This window comes from Prionailurus viverrinus, chromosome D1 (genome assembly GCF_022837055.1).
Source record: "Prionailurus viverrinus isolate Anna chromosome D1, UM_Priviv_1.0, whole genome shotgun sequence".
Taxonomy (NCBI): domain Eukaryota; kingdom Metazoa; phylum Chordata; class Mammalia; order Carnivora; family Felidae; genus Prionailurus; species Prionailurus viverrinus.
Window position 1 is genome coordinate 61,506,819 of NC_062570.1, and position 22,483 is coordinate 61,529,301.

The 22,483-nt window shown below is 40.0% G+C and overlaps 1 protein-coding gene and 1 pseudogene across 1 annotated transcript; both read right to left on the reverse strand.

Moving 5' to 3' along the window:
- Nucleotides 1-2,217: 2,217 nt before the first annotated feature.
- Nucleotides 2,218-3,204, reverse strand: LOC125146478 (olfactory receptor 51G2-like; annotated as a pseudogene).
- Nucleotides 3,205-12,702: 9,498 nt separating this feature from the next.
- On the reverse strand, nt 12,703-13,569 carry LOC125176076 (olfactory receptor 51G2-like). Its single transcript, XM_047876894.1, has one exon. The coding sequence runs from the start codon at nt 13,567-13,569 to the stop codon at nt 12,703-12,705; it is 867 nt and encodes a 288-aa protein (XP_047732850.1).
- Nucleotides 13,570-22,483: the final 8,914 nt, after the last annotated feature.

Genomic DNA, 22,483 nt, shown 5'->3' on the forward strand with positions numbered 1-22,483 from the left:
TCCACTCCCCACCCCCAGGTGGGATAAGTGTGATATTCCTCAGGCACTCCTGGCTGCCCAAGAACAAAGGAAATGACAAAAACAAATGGTTAAACTGATAAAGTCTCCATCAGTTTACAAATATTTTAGTAAATTACAAGAAAAAGGCGATTTTATCATAGCCTAATCTCCGGAATCTCCCTACTGCTAGAGAGAAAAACAACCTTAGTTTGACAATAGCTAGGCCTCCAGTAATCTGTGAGTCTTCTTTAATGGAAATCCCTTTAAGAAACATCCTCTTGGGGCACTTGGTGGCTCAGTCAGCTAAGTGTCCCACTTCACATCAGGTCATGATCTCATGGCTGGGCTTGAGAGTTAGAGCCCTGCCTTGGACTCTGTGCTGACAGCTCAGAGCCTGGAGCCTGCTTCAGATTCTGTTATCCCTCTCTCTACCCCTCCCCCACTCACACACTGTCTCTCTCTCTGTCTGTGTCTCTCTTTCAAATTTAAATAAACATTAAAAAAAGAAAAGAAACATCCTCTTGACTTCATTTCCTCCAACTCCAGGGTATATAAACAGTCACTCTTCACAACCCCAGTGCAGCTCTTTCTGCCCAAAATTATAATTTTGTTGTTTTGTATTTTGTGTTGTAACATCCATCCACTTACTACTTCCATCCCCCACTGTATCTCTAAGTTTTCCTCTTAATCTATTGTCAGTGCAAAAGCTAAAAGGGAAGGTTTTACAAAGTATGCACAAAGAAGTAGCCACAGCATTCAGTACAGAGGCTATAGCAATGAAATTCACATGTTTTATTTATTTATTTTATTTTTTTATTTTTTTAACGTTTATTTATTTTTGAGACAGAGAGAGACAGAGCATGAATGGGGGAGGGTCAGAGAGAGGGAGACACAGAATCTGAAACAGGCTCCAGGCTCTGAGCTGTCAGCACAGAGCCCGACTCGGGGCTGGAACTCACAGACCGCGAGATCATGACCTGAGCCGAAGTCGGACGCTTAACCGACTGAGCCACCCAGGCGCCCCTACATGTTTTATTTTCAAAGCATCCTTCATTTATAGTTACGTTCAAAACTGATGAGATTTTTAGAAAAAGCCTACAGAGAAGATAATTTTGCTTGAAATTTTTTTCACTCTTGGTATTTAAAAATATGTGTTGAAAAAAATATGTGTTGGTAACTGTGAGTTAGATAACCTTACCATTCTTGAAATTTCTATCGAGATGAGAAAAACAGCAAAATCCTAAAATCCCCTAAAAGCAAAATTAAGAAGTCCTCGTAGGTTTGATTCTCACATATCTGCAATTACATTCATTGCCTGTGAACATTTCACCCTTGCAAGTGATACAGGCTGGCTTTGTCGGAGGACTCAGAGAGTGGGTCCCACAGTACCAGCCAAAAGGGTCGTTGGCTTTGCACAGGATAGACATCAAATGTGAGCTGGTAGGAAGTGAGAGCAGTTTCCTGAAGACAGAGAGAGCGCAGATACAGACAGAACTTCTGAGAGACTCAAAAAGGAAAGGAAAATGAGTCTCCTTTTTGCTTCGGGTGTGGGTTTTTATTGAGGGCTGTGGTTTGGTGCACGTGTCTTCTCAGGCATCCGGAGTGCTTAGGAGTACCTTTTTGTGGAGTGCTTTTTGTGGAGTCCTTTTGGTTTGCCTGTTTCACAAATGTAGCCCCCCCCCCAATCATTTATTTATTCAGCAAATACTAACCAAGTACCTAATGTATAGGAAAGGGCTACCTTCAGGAAAAGGGATGCAGTCGTTAGCAAGAGAGAATGAATGCCTTTCTTCGTGGGGATTATTTTTAGTGGGGATTTTCCAGAATGCTTCTAATATAACTGGATTCCAAATATACCCACCACTCTGTTTGTCAAAAATTCTTTCTCCTAAACTCTGAGGCAAAGCCCTCATGTGCATTTTTATGCATTTGTAAAGTTCCTATGTTGTTCTTTCAAACGTTTTCTATTTAAATTGGTAGTCCCCTTCATGAGTCTTAGATATCATGAGGTTTTCCTCAAAAACAGTGGCTGTATCTTAAGTTTCATTTGTATTTCCAAGGTCAACAATAGTGTATTTTACAGAGTAGGTGCTCAATGAATTTTTGTTTTATTAGAAATAAGTAAAGGAGAATGTGGTTATTTGTTTCCCATGCGTGAGAACTTCATAAAAAGACGATGCTGTCTCCTTGTTACCTTCTTCTCCTCACAATGGTATTTTATATTAAATGGCTCATTACACAACAACTATGACTTTCCCTCTCTACCAAAGATTTAATGAGCCTAGGGTCTCTGATGCCAGCCCTACCCAGCCAGAAGAGGCTTAGCATCCTCAGCCGGATCTGCTGGGTCTTAATGATGTAAACCGCTGGATTGACACCGGAGGCGTGAGAAAATGAAGATAGGAGAGCAGCACACGACTGGAAGGGGAAACCCCCTTCTCAAATCTGTGGATCATGGACAGGCCAATCATAGGCGTGTAGAAGAGCAACACAGCACAGACGTGGCCGACACAAGTGTTGAGGGCTTTGAGGCGCTCAACATTGGAAGCAATGGATAGCATTGTTTGGAGATCAGCCCATAGTAGAGCACAATGAGCACCACAAAGAGACCATAGGCACTGTTGATGTGGTGTCCACACAGGCCAGCTTCATGACATCTGGGTGTAGGCAGTAAGAGGGGGAAAGCAGGTGATTCTGGCAGTAAGGCAGCTCCTTCAGCATGATGGGGGCTGGGACGTGGAGCCTGATGCTGTGCACCACACTGGCCAGGCCCAAGCTGGCAATGTGGGAGCTGGCAAACATGGTGCTGTAATGCAGGGGGTTGCTAATGGCCACAAAACGGTCAAAGGCCATGGTCAGCAGCACAGAGGACTCCGTGATGGAGAAAGTGTGGATGAAGAAGAGCTGGGCCAGGCACATATCCACCGCCACCTGTCTGAGACCCAGCATGTAGAAGGGGAGCATGGTGGAGGGGAGCGTGGAGGCAGACAGGCCCAGGTCAGTCGCTGCCAGCATCGACAGGAAGTAGTACATGGGCTGGTGCAGAGTGGGCTCTGACTTCACCACCCACAGGATCAGGCTGTTCTCTGCCAGAGAGGCCACATACATGGCACACAGAGGGATGGAGAGCCAGCTGTGCACAGCTTCAAGGCCTGGGAGCCCTGCTAGGAGGAAGGAACTACCAGTGTGGTTGGAGTCTGACATGGTGACCCAGCAGGCAGAGTTCCAGGCAGAAATGCCACCACAGGCCCTGAAATCAGAGGAGTTGCTGGGTCAGAACCTCCACCATGAACCAAGACCTTGCAGTGACTCCCCAGAGTGTTTCCCTGACAACCCTGGCCTTGTGATTTCTGAGGTCTTTCCCCCAATTCCTAGATAAGGGCCCTTAAGCAAAGGTGAGTTTGAATTATAAAAGGAAATCTTATAATCATGGTGAGCCTGGCTTGGGAACCACACAGCAAAATTTACCACAAAAATCAGAGTTTGAAACATGGATCTAGAAAGGGTCTGAGACAATATTGGTCTCAACTCTTCACTATATACATCCTGGGATGTGAACTCTAGATCCCTATATAGTTAGTGTGTCTGATCTGGGAGCAGAGTACAGGCCCCTCACTTCCTGTCAAGTTCTCCTTCACACTGTCTTTAAATAGGTACTTCAGGGTGGTGAATATCCCAATCTTGCAGACTGACATCTTGTTTTAAAATTAAAACAATTCAAAATAATTCCCTTTCACATGTTAGCCCACCTGTGTGAGCACACAAATACAACTTTATCACCCACATGGTTTAAAATGTCAAGCTATGGCAAAAATTCTAGATATTTTTCCAAATATGAGTCATTCTCCAATTGACCCGTGTCTGGGGAACATTAAATAGTATGATCTCTAACTCATAGAAAATTAAAACTACCTTGAAGCTTTTCTGTAATTTTTTCAGCATTATATTGATGAGCATATAGAAATCAGAAAAAGATATTTATGTGTGGAGGAATCATAATTTAGATCCACTGATAAAGTGATTTCTGGAAAAATACAATAATGGGGGACTACATTTTCTGTCTTTGCTGTGTTCACTCCCATGTGCTTTAAGCTCCTGTTTCATTCCCTGCCAGTTGGGCTCCCTCCTATTCCATCCATCATAAGTTCCATTTTCTGAGAAAGCACTCAAAGGACTGTCTGAAAGCTTTCACCTTTCCTCCTAGTCATAAACAAAGGAGGGAGATTTCTGGAGTATCCCAGGAGTACAAAACTGAAGAATAATAGCCAACAAGGACAACTTAATTTTTAGGAATCTTAATCATACATTCAGAGATTTGTTATGTTTGGTCTTTTTCCAATGATACTGATTTTTCATTTTCTTGCCTTTTCTCTCGTTATTTGAGAATAATCTAGTATTTGTTCCTCTTTCTAGGATTTCCACATAATAATGAATTCTGTCACTTTTTCTTCAGCAGGTAAAAATGTGCAAGTGTAATTTATTGCTTCCATATTTCACCTAAAGTAATTTACAGAATGTTCTCTGATATTTGATTATAAAGCATCTCAACCCTTAGAAGTTAGATCAGTTTTTGCAGATTAAGAAACTTAATCCTTAAGAATTCAAGTATATAACTTTACTCAAGTCCCATCAATTGTAAAGGAGAATCTAGGACTGGAAAAAATTCTCTCTGACTCAGTATCTTTTACTCTGGATATTGTTGTTTGAATGTAAAGACAAATGCCAGCTATTAACAAACATATCAAGACATTCACAAACCTTATCCTTACATCTAAGGAAATAAAAAATTCCCATGAATTTCTGTGCTTAAAAATTTCTTATTAGGTGGCCATTTCTGGTTTTCCTCTTAAAAATTTCCTATATGATGGCCATTTCTGGTTTTCTTCTAGTTTATTTCCTCCAGATTAAATGCCCTCATTTTCATTCAATAATTAAACCATCTAAGGAACTGTTCTAGACACAGATATTAATAAGATCCCAATAATAAGGGAAGCATGAATCAATATTTCAAGTATGTGAAGAAAATAAAATAGTGGAAAGAGAAGGGCATGTGATTTTCAATAGTGAGTTTAGGTGAAAGCTCTCTGAAGGAGGGAGAATTGTAGACAGGGCAAAACAGAAAGAGGGAGCAAAACTGTACCTGTCCGGGTGAGTGAGTTCTGATTGGCAGGGAATGTATGAAGGTACATCGCTAGAAACCTGAAGTTGTTAGCGCACAAGTTAGCTATGAGATAGGTATTTGTTAAAGCTGGAATTGTGATAGAAATAGGAGAAGTTAAGATAATAGAGATAACCTTCCAGAACCAACACGATTAGTTAAGAAAACTACATTTCACTTGACTGGGAGTGGGGAGGTATTTTCTTCTGTGCTTCAGCACATACACCTAGTGGCTCTGACAGTGTGGACTCTGGGCTGGTGGCATCAGCAGCACAGGACAGCTTGTAATAAATACAAATCATTAGGTTCCACTCCCAACCTACATGCCCATCAGAATATCTCCAGTTGAAGTCCAGCATTTGGTGTTTTAACAAACTCTCCAGGTGATTCTGATGCAAACCAAAGCCTGAGAATCACTGAGGCACATCGTTAGTTATAGTATTTTTTTTGCAAGCAGATGAGTGCTGTTGGAAAAGCAAGGAAGCGGGAGAGAAGCAGAGGTTATGAATTAACAGAAAAGGGACATTCTTAGACAAAGAAAGAAACCTTGTTCCCCAGTGCTAAGAAAATCTGCAGTCTGCTAAATTCTGCTGCTGTTGGAAGCTGAACAGGGTGCTTTAGCTCTCTATATACAGATGTATGAATTCCTAGTCAGTTACTGACAGAGGAGTGAGCGTGAAATAAGACAGAGAGAATTTTGAGGACACTGGGAAGAATTGTGTGTTCAAATTAAGTGTTTGAATGCCACGTATGAATTCTTCATCCTGTGTTCATGCTGCACTGTTTCTTTAAAATTAGAAAACAATCTTTAAGATTTTTTTTTTAACAGACTGAGAGTTCTCTCCCTTAACCCATAGATTTCAAATGTGGAGATAGAAACAAAATGAATGGACATAGTGCAAGCATAGTCATAACTTCTGGACATTATTTCACTTAGCATTTGGGAAAATGAACTTATTAGAAAAGGCCCCGAGGTGCTCATATATGTGGAACATATTATTTTTGTATATTCCATTAAGCTGACTGTGCAGAAGAAGAAGAGTTTGGTGAATTCGTGTGTGTGTGTGTGTGTGTGTGTGTGTGTGTGTTGTGTGTGTGTGATAGTTTTTCTTAATTTTTAAGAAATACTTGTGGAATGGAAGGATTTTGTGATAAGAAACAGAAAAATATAGGTGAAAAGGCAGGGCAACTGGTTTCTGGTCCTGGCTTCAGCACGAAACACTGGAAAACAAAAACCAAACAAACTTGAGCAAACTTAGACTTAAGCGACAGCTATTTATCCAAAAGTAAGAATGCACTATGAGAGGGGTGCTAGGGTGGCTTGTCCATTGAGCGTCTGACTCTTGATTTTGCCTCAAGTCATGATCTCACAGTTCATGAGATCAAGCCCTGTGTGGGGCTGTGTGATGACAGTACAGAGCCTGCTTGGGATTCTCTCTCTCCCTCTCTCTCTCTCTACCCCTCCCCTGCTCCTGCACACATGCTGTCTCTCAAAATAAGTAAATAAACTTGGAGGAAAAAAAAGACTGTGCTATGACCTCCTTTACAGAAACTGTTCCTTTTGGCTTGCCAGCAGATTTTCAATCAGGTATCAGCCTGCAGCATCATGGAATAAAGTGGGGAACTATGGAATAAAGTGGTGGTTCCTAACACCAATGTGTTTTCTTCTGAAGTCACATTTGGATTCAGATTAATATTAAGTGTTAACAGCCAATATTCTGCAATGCCATTAATAAGAAATAAGAGAATAGATGTACACAAAGGATTCTCCTCTCATACCATATATCTACACTTACATATACAATGCTGATTTCACTTTTCCTATTGTCTAAATAATGGAATAGGGTGAATTGTACCAATTCTCACACCATACCAATCTCGTAGGTTTCTCTTATGATAAACTAAGACTGGGTGGATGAGTTCCTAGTATTCTGTACAGCACTTAGAAAATAAATAATCATTGTTAATATGTGTGTGTTCTTTAGTTTTTCCTACCTTTACTTACCATGCTCATAATTCAAGGAGCTTTTCCAAATAGGATTCTTCAAAGATTTAGAAGTAATTGCAATTAACCTTGATCACTCTGGATTTGTCTGTTCACATCATCATTCTGTTACCTTCCATCATACAAATAGAAACAGACTGCCTTTTCAAACTGTCCTCACAAACGAGGAAATTTCCATTCCTTTCTGCTCCTCAAACTTTTCCTCATCTCAGCATGTCTCCCTTAAGGGGCATCGAATCCATCTGCCTAAAGTCTTAGGAAAACATAAATCAGGCTATATTTAAGGCATTGAAGATGTATGCTCGTTACCAGCTCATCTCCTAATTTTCAGCCGATCTCCTAATTTCCCATTTATTTGGTTTTATCTATTGTGACAGCACATTTGAGGAAACTTATCCAGTAGCTCCCAGATGGTACCCAAAGATAAATAATATTTTTTCTCCACCTAAATCTTTAATACTGTACTTTTTCAGGGTCTTAAAACATATTAACTCTATTCTTAGATGAGCACTAATAAGGAACCTTGGCAAATGGCTATACCACTTTCCTCCCAAGCCCCGTGTTCCTGGCTCACCCACAAGGAGGACATAAGAGCTGAAGACATTTCTCACCCTCCCCCAGGGTACATTCCTGGATATCATCCCTTGATGAACACAGTGGGCAGCATGGGCTTTGGGGCACAAATACCTTTAACCACGTCACTGCCAAAGAAGTTTTGCATTGCCTGTAAAGAAACTCCGTCGTGATTGGAAACTCTTTGGTCCGTCCAAGTCTGTCTCAGTTTCTGACTCTACTTGTATTGTGATTAAAAAGTAATTAGCTGCTCGAGAGTGCAGGCTTCAACATCAGAAAGACCTGAATTGAACCTCTCAGTTTCCTTACCTGTGAAATTGAAATAGTGAAAGAAACTAATGTACAATGTGGTTGTGAGGATTAAATCAGGTACTCCCTTAGAAAATTTACAACAATGTTTCTCAATACTCAAATAATTACCTATTATTTTATCATTATTTTTCCATAATAACATTGTGGGTATTTAATATGATAGTATATGCGAACCATCCGCTATCATTCCTAAAAAAAACAAAACAAAAAACAAAAAACAAAAAAAAACCGCACATTAAGCACTTGATAAATGTGGTGATGCTGATGTTGATGTACATACAAATACAACAAAGAAATTTTCTCTTGTTGCCACAGAAATAATAAGAATTGAACGCAATGAACGACTTTCTATCTTTGAGGAAAATAGAAATAGAAAATAGAAATAAACAGAACAGAAATAGGTTTAGCCACAGCATTGGAAACCAAGGCAGACAATTCATACTTGCCCCAAAAAATGTTTTGTAAAATTCTTTGTTTCACGATACAAGTGCAAAACAAAAAATTGCAGCTCGTTGTGAGCACATTTGTCAAACCTTTGAGTATGAATGAAAGAAAATCGTGAGGCTCCCAAAGCTTTCAAACTCAACGTTATAGGTCATAAAGAAGAACTGGATGTTGAACATATTCCAACAAATAAACAACTGTAACTCTGGGCAAGATATATAAATATGTCAGGCATGTAAAACAGACAGTGTAGAGCTGTGGTTCCTTGAGATAAAGGAAACAGGAAGTTTCCTTTAGAAGCTAGATATCCATGCGGCTTCTCTGCCAGATGGTGCTTTATAAGCTCAGCCAAGGAAGTTGAATGCAAAGTGAGGGCAGCTCTCTACCTACTGGAGGGAGAAGACCAAAGTGATTTTAGAGAGTGTGAGGGGTCAAAATTTGGGGCACCTACTGGATATAAAGAAGTTGAAGAAGGAAGGAGTCCTAGAAATCTACTGAGGTATCCGTTTGAGGTTTTCACCAAGTACTAAGCTGCAAATTCATGGGTCAAGATTCCAAAAAGCTTGGCAGAGAACATCTCTGAGACAGAGTGGGCTGTAAGTTGCATGGAAATTCTGGAGGTCATTCAGTATTGGGACAACTGGAGTTCCAAAAAGGGAGAGTGGACAGAGCTCTTTGAACACCTTGGACATTGACATGAAATCCTAGAAGGGCCATACCATAGGAATAGGAGTATATGGTATGGTTTCTGATTTCATGAAATTGATTCACTATCATGTGCTCCTTTGACATCTGAAACTGGGAGTGCATCTAAAAGCCTAACTATAGCTGCCCTGCTCTTCCCAGATATGTCCCACATCCAGTGGACAAGGGGCCCCTCCCAGCTCATTCCCCTAACAATCAAATATGCTGCACTCCAACTAATGGCTTTCACTTGCCTGTAAACCCATGAAATTATTCAAACAAACCACTCACATTCTCCTTTGGGAATGAGAGGAGTAACCCAATCTAGCTGTTACTACTGAGCCTGCCTCTCATGGCTCTTTGTTTGTTTGCTTTGTCCCCAAGTATAACCCAGGTGTGCCCCTTGCCTGGTGTGCAGTTTCCTCCTTCCCCTAGTCTATGAGTATCTATGTCTAATAAACTGCTATCAATCCTATCTTTCCAGCATCAAGTACCATGCTTTCATCTATTTCCATAACCCTACAGTAGAAATCCCTTTCTCACCAACAAGGTGAATAGGAGGAAATTAGGAGAGAATACTGTAACCAAAGAGTGAGGGCTAATTAGCATCAACCCTAATAAGGCATAAAGTCAAGATGCAAAAACATTAACATGACCCTGCCTGCCAGCTCAAATCAGATTCTCTTTATATAGGATAATGTGACCCATATTCTCAATAACATAGCATTTGCAATGCCTATGGGCACATTAAAACAAGGCAAATAAAAAGCAAAAAGATAATCAGAATAAAGTAAAACAGCTAATAAGAAGAGATTCAGGATGAACAGAGATTCTAGAATTGGGAGAAAAGAGCCTTAATAATTTTGAAACTAAATTTATGTATATGAGGGATGAAATGATGAAAAAAATAAATTATAGATAATGGTATCCAGATTTCTCACTGCCAGAGAAAGAAATTAACATATAAGAAATCATATTTTTAAAGTCATATAGGAAAAAAATCCTTGAAATTTACAATTCTAATCTAGTAAAATTTTAGAGTAAATATTAAACATTTTCAGGCTGAAAGGAAATGGTGACAGGTATAAATTTGCACATATGCTAAGGGATACAGAGTATTACATGTGGCAAATGCGAAGGGAAGTATATGCAAATTGTGGTATATCCACAGTGAAATATTATTCAGCAATAAAATGGAATAATATAAAAACAACTCAAATAGAACTCAATATACTTATGCGGAGAGAAAAAAACCAGACTGCTAGCAAAAAAGCATATACTTTATGAATACATTGATGTAAAATTTTAGAAAGATGTACACTAATCTGTAATAACAAAATCATCTCAGCCTTTGACGGGTTGAGTGGAAAAATGTACCGGGGAAGAAGAACAACATGAAACTTGGGAGTAGTGTGTATGTTCATTATCTTGAGTTTGGTGATGATTTCATGGGTGTGTATGTATATTAAATTTATCAAATTGTATACTGTAATTATGTGCAATTTCTTATATGTCAATTATTCCTCAATAAAGACATGCATGTTATGTTAACAGATTTTGAGGAGGGTTACCCAACATAACAGAAAATGTGGTGGTATGCTAACAAAAGGTATCTTCAGGGGCTCCTGGGTGGGTCAGTTGGTTGAGCATTAGACTCTTGATTTCTGCTCAGGTCATGATCTCAGGGTCATGGGATTGAGCCCTGAGTTGGGCTCGCTGCTGTGCATGGGACCTACTTAATATTCTCTCTCTCTCTCTCTCTCTCTCTCTCTCTCTCTCTCTCTCCCCGCCCCCTGCCTCCACCGCCCCTCTCTACCATTCACTCTCTCTCAAATTAAAAAAAAAAAAAAAGTGTCTTCAGTACCTTGACAATAGAGCTACCTGTGGGGGGTGGGAGCAGTAGAGTGGTAGCAGAAGAGGAAGAGCATTGGATGTTGCGATCAGAGTTACAAATTGCAGTAACAGTCAGATGCCAGGAACTGCCAAGTGTTCATTAGGCACTTCAACTTTTATTGTGTTTCTGGAATGCAGGATCTGTTGAGAGATGAGTCACAAGGGCTTTGTATGTTGTGCTTATATATTTCATCTTTCCAGTCCCCACTTAAAATTCGTAAGTTCAAAGAGGTATCCTGAAATTTCCATCATTCAAATGGACCCATCCTTCTTGTGTCCTCACCGGAAGCTGTGCTGTCTGTTGTCAGAGCACCTGTGACTCAATGGGGAATTATATGCTTACAATTCAATTTTCCCTGATGATTTAAACTTTTCACACTGAGCTAGAAATATTCTATTTTGTTTTCTTTATATTTTGAATAGGAAGTGGCCTATTATAGATGAATAAATAATATTGAAATGAATGACTCTGTAGGAGAGAAATAAAATACTGATAGTATGTTTCTTTTCTTTTCATCTCAACATTATAAATAACTTTACAATGTGTTCTGATCCTAAATACTAGCACTTAGGTAAAAGTCTTAGTCGACTTAGTACTGGTTATGTTTTTAACAGGGCAATTCTATCAGAGAGGTTAGCTGAAGATTTAATCCAGAAAGAAAAAGACCATGATAAAGCGAACAAATCAGTTTCTCTAGCTTTGACTTGTTTATGAAAGTCTAGTCAGTTCTTTTAAGAATCATCTTCCAGGAGGTCTGCTTTGCTTATTTTTTCTAATATTCCCTGAAAGATTGAGAAAAAAATTAAGTTCTACATGATACCTATCATTCAAAAATTATAGCATGCCATGGTAAGTTTATGAAAGCACAGAATATCTCTTGTATTTATTAGGAAGTGAGGAACAGCTTTCACTTCATTCAGAGAGCTGAAGAATATTGGAAGCTGTGTCCACCTTTCATGTTATCATGGAGCTTAAAAAAAACCTGAACTGCCAAATAGTCACATTGTAATACATTTTATTATGGTAATTCAGGTATTTGTTTCTTTAAATGTATTTAAAAGTTCTGTAGCTCATTTGGGGTGTATTTTCCAGTGTAACACACATCTAAAGTTATTACGTAATTCATAAAAAACATTTTGATTTTAATATTTGCCAAATTTTCAGAAAATATGCAAAGTAAAGCCCTCTTGAGCTAAAGTTTATAAACCTCTAGATTTTTAGTTGGAGGGTATTTTAGATGTCTTTGAATTCCACTCTTCTAATCTGCTTGCTTTTTCATGTAAGTGATACTCTGTCAAGTGGCTGACAGTTTCCTCTGTAATAATCTGAGTCTTTCACAGGCTGATATTGATATTTGCAGAATGAGCATCATGTTTTTCTCATTAAATAGGTACTGTTTTAAATGGTATATATTTAAATACATAATATATTTCAGTCAGTTTTTTTAATAATTAATCAACATCAGATGGAAGCTGTATACTCTGTTTCCTCTCAGAGATGTGTTCAGTCAGCAGGCTGATTATCAAAACCAGTATTTTATGTCTGTGATTCAGAGTTTTTTTAGGTGGAGCATCTTCAGAATGCATGCCCGAATCTCTTTGGTTTTAACACTGTAGACAATTGGGTTGAGCATTAGAGGAACAAGAAAGTGTAGATAGGAGAGAAACATGTATATACCTGAGATGGTAGCTTCTTTTTCCCAAAGTGATGGATCATCGACAGGCTGACCAGTGGGGTATAAAATAGTAATACAGCACAGCTGTGGGAAATGCAGGTGTTAAAGGCTTTGAGCCCCTCAGTGTTAGAAGAAATGCTCAATACTGTCCTCAAGATTAGCATGTAGGAGAGGAGAATGAGTACAGCATCCAAAGCCAGTGTGGAGAGCATGACAAAGAGCCCAAAGCCACTGTCCACAAGAGTGCTAGAACTGGCTAGCCTTAAAACATCAGGATGAACACAATATGAATGAGACAGAGCATTCATAGGCTGAAATTGCTGTCTTCCAAGGATCAAGAACAGGGGCAGATGGAGAGCAGCACTACGTATCACAATGGCCAGCCCAATGGCCCCAATGTGCTTGGTTGTGAGAATGGTGGCATAGCATAAAAGCTCTCGAATAGCCACATGGTGGTCAAAAGCCATGGCGAAGAGCACAGATGATTCAATAACTGAGAAAGTATGGATGAAGAAGAGTTGTGTAAAGCAGGTTGCAGCTCCCACCTCTCTCTGGCCCAGGAAAAAGACAGCTGTCATTGAAGGCAGTGTAGAAGCTGAGAGGCCCAAGTCTGCCATTGAAAGCATGGACAGGAAGAGGTACCTAGGTGTGTGGAGGCTAGAGACAGGCTTGACAATGTACATTATGGTGATGTTGCCCAGCAAAGACACAACATAGATAGAGCAGATAGGAATAGCTGTCCAGCAATAAGAGGTCTCCAGTCCTGGGAGTTCCATCAGTATGAAGATGAAGCTGCTGGCATTATTGTTGTTAAGAACTGCCATAACTTTGGGGAGAGCTTGCCCTGGAAAAATCATGGAGAAGGCAAAAAGTTATTCTTTCACAGCATTTTCCTAGCATCTTATCCCACAATGCCCATGACCCATGCTTGCAGAGTAATATCACTCTCCTCCTCTTTTTACAGCTCTGAATCCCATTCCTTTAGAAGTTCCTCTAGAGTACAATGCTGGCTCTTTTCTTGGCTGCCACGAAGCCTAGTTTTCAGAGGCTTTTTGTGCCTTTCATAGACAGAAAATTCCTTCCTCATTTGAAGATATGTCAAGCTTTGAAAAATGGAAAGGGAAACTCTGTGGAGAGAGCGTGCGGTACAGATGCATAAACTAGATTAGTTTTAATACCAGAAAATCGGGCTCTAAAGAAACCTAGGTAAGGATAATTGTATTTAATGGCTGCCTGGGAGTTAGAAAGTAAAGTGTAAGAATGTTAATACTGACTCTGAACTCCTGATGTCACCAGAGATATTTTTTTCTCTGAAAGGGATTCAAAAGTAATATATGTGACAAGAAGACAAGCCCAAGGGTTTGGGCTTAATGTGTATGTCTACTGGGTTAAATCCCTTCTCAATCTTTGTTATCACTCTCTGAAAAAGTGTTTGGATAGCTGGTTCAGATGTATGAGACGAAGAAGATGAAGACTAGATAATATTTGCAGCTAGAAATACATGTATTCTCAATGGCATCACACATTTACTGAGCTCCTACTACTTCATTTAAATAATATAATGACAGGCAATCTATAACTTATGCCTTTGAAGGTCTAGTAATCCACTGGTCAACAGAACACATCCATGAGGGCAATGACCATGGGACAGATAAAACATCCCCGCTGGGAATCTACGCTCTCCACAACTCACCTTTTTCATGTTTTTTTTTAAACTTTATTCAGTTTTGAGAGACAGACAGAGACAGAGCATGAGCGGGAAAGGGGCAGAGAGAGGGAGCACACTCCAGAGAGAGGGGCAGCACTCTGTCAGCACAGAGTCGGACGTGGGGCTGGAACTCAAGAACTGTGAGATCATGACCAGAGCCAAAGTTGGATGCTCAACTGACTGAGCCATGCAGGCGCCCCAGCCACAACTCACCTTTTCAAAGAATGATCCTGGTACCTTCAAAGACAATTATTAAAGAAAGGAATACAGTGTGAAAACTGAGTACATAGAGTTCAAAAGAAACCTTGGTCACATATATGAAGTTCACGCTGATGATTTTCTTTGCTAATACCTTAGGAAAATTCTCTTAACAAGGGAATTTTCAACATGCTCTGGGCAGTCATGACCAGTAGGGGGCAGCCGTGACCAGTAGAACAATCTTCATTGTATTCCACGTTTTCAGACGCTAATTATAATGTTACCCATAAAGTCATGAAGAATACTTTCAACATGCTAACCATTAGTCTAAGGAAAACCTAGAGAAAAAATTCTGTGAAGAGTGAACAACGTGTCAGAATCAAAACAACATGGCATTTGAACAGTAAACAAATATTGGCAATTATTATAGGGCAAGTTGTGGAGGAGGAAGAAGTGTATAACCACGCATAAGAAAGGCAAAAAGCAGAGGCAGGCCTATCAGATTTGAGAAAGGATCTGCAATGAAAAGAGGAGGACTGAGTTTCTGTGTGTTTATACCCATGGAGAAGTAAAGGTAGCTGAGTACTAGTAGTCATCTTTGTTCTAATAAAAACTCTCTCTGGTTCCAGAGGGCAAGGTGTGCAATGCATATACTTGGTATTCATTAACTTGCCTCAACAGTTTTTCTTATAAGCTGTTAATCGCAGTGTATTTTCAAAAGAAAAGAAAAGCATCCCCCTCCCAAAGTCATATACTAAAATTCTCATGAATGCAGAGAAGTTATAATTATTAATCAAAATAAAACATCTGGGATTCAGCATTAATATTCCTGGGAGAATATTTAACAAGCTGCTATAAATAAAACAGCAAATCCATTACTGAACCATGACGAGTAGGAAAGAGGACAATTTTATATCCAGAAGACTAGATAGTATGTGACTAACCCGTGATCAATTCACAAGTAGGAAAAGTCTCAGGGGCTACTTGGAAGTCTTTGCCTTGACTCTACCTTCTAAGAATGTCGGGAAAGAAAAGCATGTCGGGAAAGCATGGTGTATGGATTCTATCTATGTGTCTCATTCTGTCCAGAATAGGTACTGAGCTGTGTAGGAACCAGTCATGTCAGGAATGCAAGCTTCCACCCTCCAAGGATTGTGGATCCTCGCCAAATATAAAGCTGAATGGGAAGAATCAAGGACACCAGGGATTTGGGGAATTGCCTGAGACAGGAAAGCAGAGAAAGAAAATAGTACCAGACACTCTATTCTGTGAATAGTATGAAGTAATTGTTTTCAGTATATTTCGATGTGTATTGTGTGTCAGGCACATTACTGGACTTTGCAGAGAGGTAATGGTGTATACAAAACCTAATTCTGATAGAGAATAGTTATCCAAAGAGCATCATTTCATGTTAAATAGTTGTGGCAATCAGTGAGGAGAAGAGGGAGAGGTGTTTCTGACAGGCCCAGTCATGATGCCAAATGTTTAAGGACTAAGGAGATACAATCAAGCAGAAGTTAGAAGCATGTATTTCTCTGCTTATTTCACCTCGCTGTCCACTTCTGAGTATGAGCATATGGGAGAATTAACCCTCCCACATGAACATTTGACAGGATGTTTATGGTCACAAAGTGAGCAGCAAAAATGCTATCTTCTTTATTTGAGCTTTACCAGGAAAAAAAGAGAGAGAGAGAGAGAGAGAGAGAGAGAGAGAGAGAAACTTTGAAGATTTTTCAAAGTCATCTTGTCCAATTCCTGCTAAATTGTTACTGCAATATCCATAAATAAATGTGAAACTCTGTCTCAGAAAGTAATCCATTCTATAGTGATATTTAAGTAACTCACGAAAGACATCTTTCTGTGCTGCCTTTCGTGCAAATTGGAGAAGTGTTCTAAGCCCTTACTTAGTAATTGACAGTCTAGATTGTACCCGATGAAATGAGCCACCTGGATTTCCTTTACTCCCATAGTCTGAAAGGATTTCTGTATTTAATATTTAGTAAGGAGTAACTATACAATGTTGTTATTCTTTTTTTTTCAATATATGAGATTTATTGTCAAATTGGTTTCCATACAACACCCAGTGCTCATCCCAAAAGGTGCCCTCCTCAATACCCATCACCTACCCTCCCCTCCCTCCCACCCCCCATCAACCCTCAGTTTGTTCTCAGTTTTTAAGAGTCTCTTATGCTTTGGCTGTCTCCCACTCTAACCTCTTTTTTTTTTTTCTTCCCCTCCCCCATGGGTTTCTGTTAAGTTTCTCAGGATCCACATAAGAGTGAAACCATATGGTATCTGTCTTTCTCTGTATGGCTTATTTCACTTAGCATCACACTCTCCAGTTCCATCCACGTTGCTACAAAGGGCCATATTTCATTCTTTCTCATTGCCACGTAGTATTCCATTGTGTATATAAACCACATTTTCTTTATCCATTCATCAGTTGATGGACATTTAGGCTCTTTCCATAATTTGGCTATTGTTGAGAGTGCTGCTATGAACATTGGGGTACAAGTGCCCCTATGCATCAGTACTCCTGTATCCCTTGGATAAATTCCTAGCAGTGCTATTGCTGGGTCATAGGGTAGGTCTATTTTTAATTTTCTGAGGGACCTCCACACTGCTTTCCAGATCGGCTGCACCAATTTGCATTCCCACCAACAGTGCAAGAGGGTTCCTGTTGCTCCACATCCTCTCCAGCATCTATAGTCTCCTGATTTGTTCATTTTGGGCACTCTGACTGGCGTGAGGTGATATCTGAGTGTGGTTTTGATTTGTATTTCCCTGATAAGGAGCGACGTTGAACATCTTTTCATATGCCTGTTGGCCATCCGGATGTCTTCTTTAGAGAAGTGTCTATTCATGTTTTCTGCCCATTTCTTCACTGGGTTATTTGTTTTTCGGGTGTGGAGTTTGGTGAGCTCTTTATAGATTTTGGATACTAGCCCTTTGTCTGATATGTCATTTGCAAATATCTTTTCCCATTCCGTTGGTTGCCTTTTAGTTTTGTTGGTTGTTTCCTTTGCTGTGCAGAAGCTTTTATCTTCATAAGGTCCCAGTAATTCACTTTTGCTTTTAATTCCCTTGCCTTTGGGGATGTGTCGAGTAAGAGATTGCTATGGCTGAGGTCAGAGAGGTCTTTTCCTGCTTTCTCCTCTAAGGTTTTGATGGTTTCCTGTCTCACATTCAGGTCCTTTGTCCATTTTGAGTTTATTTTTGTGAATGGTGTGAGAAAGTGGTCTAGTTACAACCTTCTGCATGTTGCTGTCCAGTTCTCCCAGCACCATTTGTTAAAGAGGCTGTCTTTTTTCCATTGGATGTTCTTTCCTGCTTTGTCAAAGATGAGTTGGCCATACGTTCGTGGGTCTAGTTCTGGGGTTTCTATTCTATTCCATTGGTCTATGTGTCTGTTTTTGTGCCAATACCATGCTGTCTTGATGATGACAGCTTTGTAGTAGAGGCTAAAGTCTAGGATTGTGACGCCTCCTGCTTTGGTCTTCTTCTTCAGAATTACTTTGGCTATTCAGGGCCTTTTGTGGTTCCATATGAATTTTAGGATTGCTTGTTCTAGTTTCGAGAAGAATGCTGGTGCAATTTTGATTGGGATTGCATTGAATGTGTAGATAGCTTTGGGTAGTATTGACATTTTGACAATATTTGTTCTTCCAATCCATGAGCAGGGAATGTCTTTCCATTTCTTTATATCTTCTTCAATTACCTTCATAAGCTTTCTATAGTTTTCAGCATACAGATCTTTTACATCTTTGGTTAGATTTATCCCTAGGTATTTTATGCTTCTTGATGCAATTGTGAATGGGATCAATTTCTTTATTTGTCTTTCTGTTGCTTCATTGTTAGTGTATAAGAATGCAAATGATTTCTGTACATTGGTTTTGTATCCTGCAACTTTGCTGAATTCCTGTATCAGTTCTAGCAGACTTTTGGTGGAGTCTATCGGATTTTCCATGTATAATATCATGTCATCTGCAAAAAGCGAAAGCTTGACTTCATCTTTGCCAATTTTGATGCCTTTGATTTCCTTTTGTTGTCTGATTGCTGATGCTAGCACTTCCAACACTATGTTAAACAGCAGCGGTGATGGGGCGCCTGAGTGGTGCAGTCGGTTGAGCGTCCGACTTCAACCAGGTCATGATCTCGCGGTCCGTGAGTTCGAGCCCCGCGTCGGGCTCTGGGCTGATGGCTCGGAGCCTGGAGCCTGTTTCCGATTCTGTGTCTCCCTCTCTCTCTGTCCCTCCCCCATTCATGCTCTGTCTCTCTCTGTCCCAAAAATAAATAAACGTTGAAAAAAAAATTTAAAAAAAAAACAAAAAAAAAACAGCAGCGGTGAGAGTGGGCATCCCTGTCGTGTTCCTGATCTCAGGGAAAAAGCTCTCAGTTTTTCCCCGTTGAGGATGATGTTAGCTGTGGGCTTTTCATAAATGGCTTTTATGATCATTAAGTATGTTCCTTGTATCCCGATTTTCTCAAGGGTTTTTATTAAGAAAGGGTGCTGGATTTTGTCAAAGGCCTTTTCTGCATCGATTGACAGGATCATATGGTTCTTCTCTTTTTTTTTTTTATTAATGTGATGTATCACGTTGATTGATTTGTGAGTGTTGAACCAGCCCTGCATCCCAGGAATGAATCCCACTTGATCATGGTGAATAATTCTTTTTATATGCTGTTGAATTCGATTTGCTAGTATCTTATTGAGAATTTTTGCATCCATATTCATCAGGGATATTGGCCTGTAGTTCTATTTTTTTACTGGGTCTCTGTCTGGTTTAGGAATCAAAGTAATACTGGCTTCATAGAATGAGTCTGGAAGTTTTCCTTCCCTTTCTATTTCTTGGAATAGCTTGAGAAGGATAGGTATTATCTCTGCTTGAAACGTCTGGTAGAACTCCCCTGGGAAGCCATCTGGTCCTGGACTCTTATTTGTTGGGAGATTTTTGATAATCGATTCAATTTCTTCTCTGGGTATGGGTCTGTTCAAGCTTTCTATTTCCTCCTGATTGAGTTTTGGAAGAGTGTGGGTGTTTAGGAATTTGTCCATTTCTTCCAGGTTGTCCAATTTGTTGGCATATAATTTTTCATAGTATTCCCTGATAATTGTTTGTATCTCTGAGGGATTGGTTGTAATAATCCCATTTTCATTCATGATTTTATCTATTTGGGTCATCTCCCTTTTCTTTTTGAGAAGCCTGGCTAGAGGTTTGTCAATTTTGTTTATTTTTTCAAAAAACCAACTCTTGGTTTCGTTGATCTGCTCTACAGTTTTTTTAGATTCTATATTGTTTATTTCTGCTCTGATCTTTATTATTTCTCTTCTTCTGCTGGATTTAGGCTGCCTTTGCTGTTCTGCTTCTAGTTCCTTTAGGTGTGCTGTTAGATTTTGTATTTGGGATTTTTCTTGTTTCTTGAGAAAGGCCTGGATTGCAATGTATTTTCCTCTCAGGACTGCCTTTGCTGCGTCCCAAAGCGTTTGGATTGTTGTATTTTCATTTTCGTTTGTTTCCATTTTTTTTTTAATTTCTTCTCTAATTGCCTGGTTGACCCACTCATTCTTTAGTAAGGTGTTCTTTAACCTCCATCCTTTTGGAGGTTTTCCAGACTTTTTCCTGTGGTTGATTTTCAAGCTTCATAGCATTGTGGTCTGAAAGTATGCATGGTATAATTTAAATTCTTGTAAACTTATGAAGGGCTGTTTTGTGACCCAGTATATGATCTATCTTGGAGAATGTTCCATGTGCACTCGAGAAGAAAGTATATTCTGTTGCTTTGGGATGCAGAGTTCTAAATATATCGGTCAAGTCCATCTGACCCAATGTATCATTCAGAGCCCTTGTTTGTTTCTTTTTTTTTTTTTTTTTTAATTTTTTTTCAACGTTTATTTATTTTTTGGGGGGGACAGAGAGAGACAGAGCATGAAAGGGGGAGGGGCAGAGAGAGAGGGAGACACAGAATCGGAAACAGGCTCCAGGCTCTGAGCCATCAGCCCAGAGCCTGACGCAGGGCTCGAACTCACGGACCGCGAGATCGTGACCTGGCTGAAGTCGGATGCTCAACCGACTGCGCCACCCAGGCGCCCCAGGGCCCTTGTTTCTTTATTGACCGTGTGTCTAGATGATCTATCCATTACTGTAAGTGGAGTGTTAAAGTCCCCTGCAATTACCACATTCTTATCGATAAGGTTGCTTATGTTTATGAGTAATTGTTTTATATATTTGGGGGCTCCGGTATTCGGCACATAGACATTTATAATTGTTAGCTCTTCCTGATGGATAGACCCTGTAATTATTATATAATGTCCTTCTTCATCTCTTGTTACAGCCTTTAATTTAAAGTCTAGTTTGTCTGATATAAGTATGGCTACTCCAGCTTTCTTTTGGCTTCCAGTCGCATGATAAATAGTTCTCCATCCCCTCACTCTCAATCTAAAGGTGTCCTCAGGTCTAAAATGAGTCTCTTGTAGACAGCAAATAGATGGGTCTTGTTTTTTATCTATTCTGATACCCTATGTCTTTTGGTTGGTGCATTTAATCCATTTACATTCAGTGTTATTATAGAAAGATATGGGTTTAGAGTCATTGTGATGTCTGTATGTTTTATGCTTGTAGTGATGTCTCTGGGACTTTGTCTCACAGGATCCCCCTTAGGATCTCTTGTAGGGCTGGTTTAGTGGTGACAAATTCCTTCAGTTTTTGTTTGTTTGGTAAGACCTTTATCTCTCCTTCTATTCTAAATGACAGACTTGCTGGATAAAGGATTCTCGGATGCATATTTTTTCTTTTTAGCACACTGAAGATATCATGCCAATTCTTTCTGGTCTGCCAAGTTTCAAAAGAGAGATCAGTCACGAGCCTTATAGGTCTCCCTTTATATGTGAGGGCACGTTTATCCCATGCGGCTTTCAGAATTTTCTCTTTATCCTTGTATTTTGCCAGTTTCACTATGATATGTCATGCAGAAGATCGATTCCAGTTACGTCTGAAGGGAGTTCTCTGTGCCTCTTGGATTTCAATGCCTTTTTCCTTCCCCAGTTCAGGGAAGTTCTCAGCTATTATTTCGTCAAGTACCCCTTCAGCACCTTTCCCTCTCTCTTCCTTCTCTGGGATACCAATTATGCATATATTATTTCTTCTTAGTGTATCACTTAGTTCTCTAATTTTCCCCTCATACTCCTGGATTTTTTTATCTCTCTTTTTTCAGCTTCCTCTTTTTCCATAACTTTATCTTCTAGTTCACCTATTCTCTCCTCTGCCTCTTCAATCCGAGCCGTCATGGTTTCCATTTTGTTTTGCATTTCGTTTAATGCGTTTTTCAGCTCCTCGTGACTGTTCCTTAGTCCCTTGATCTCTGTAGCAAGAGATTCTCTGCTGTCCTCTATACTGTTTTCAAGCCCAGCGATTAATTTTATGACTATTATTCTAAATTCACTTTCTGTTATATTATTTAAATCCTTTTTGATCAGCTCATTAGCTGTTGTTATTTCCTGGAGATTCTTCTGAGGGGAATTCTTCCACTTGGTCATTTTGGATAGCCCCTGGTGTGGTGAGGACCTGCAGGGCACTTCCCCTGTGCTGTGGTGTATAACTGGAGTTGGTGGGCGGGGCCGCAGTCAGACCTGATGTCTGCCCCCAGCCCAAAGCTGGGGCCACAGTCAGACTGGTGTGTGCCTTCTCTTCCCCTCTCCTAGGGGCGGGATTCACTGTGGGGTGGCGTGGCCCGTCTGGGCTACTTGCACCCTGCCAGGCTTGTGATGCTGGGGATCTGGCGTATTAGCTGGGGTGGGTAGGCAAGGTGCACAGGGGCAGGAGGGACAGGCTTAG

What these genes read in the sequence shown, in the direction of transcription:
- LOC125176076 (XM_047876894.1), bottom strand. Translation starts at nt 13,569, where the DNA reads ATGGCAGTTCTTAACAACAATAATGCCAGCAGCTTCATCTTCATACTG.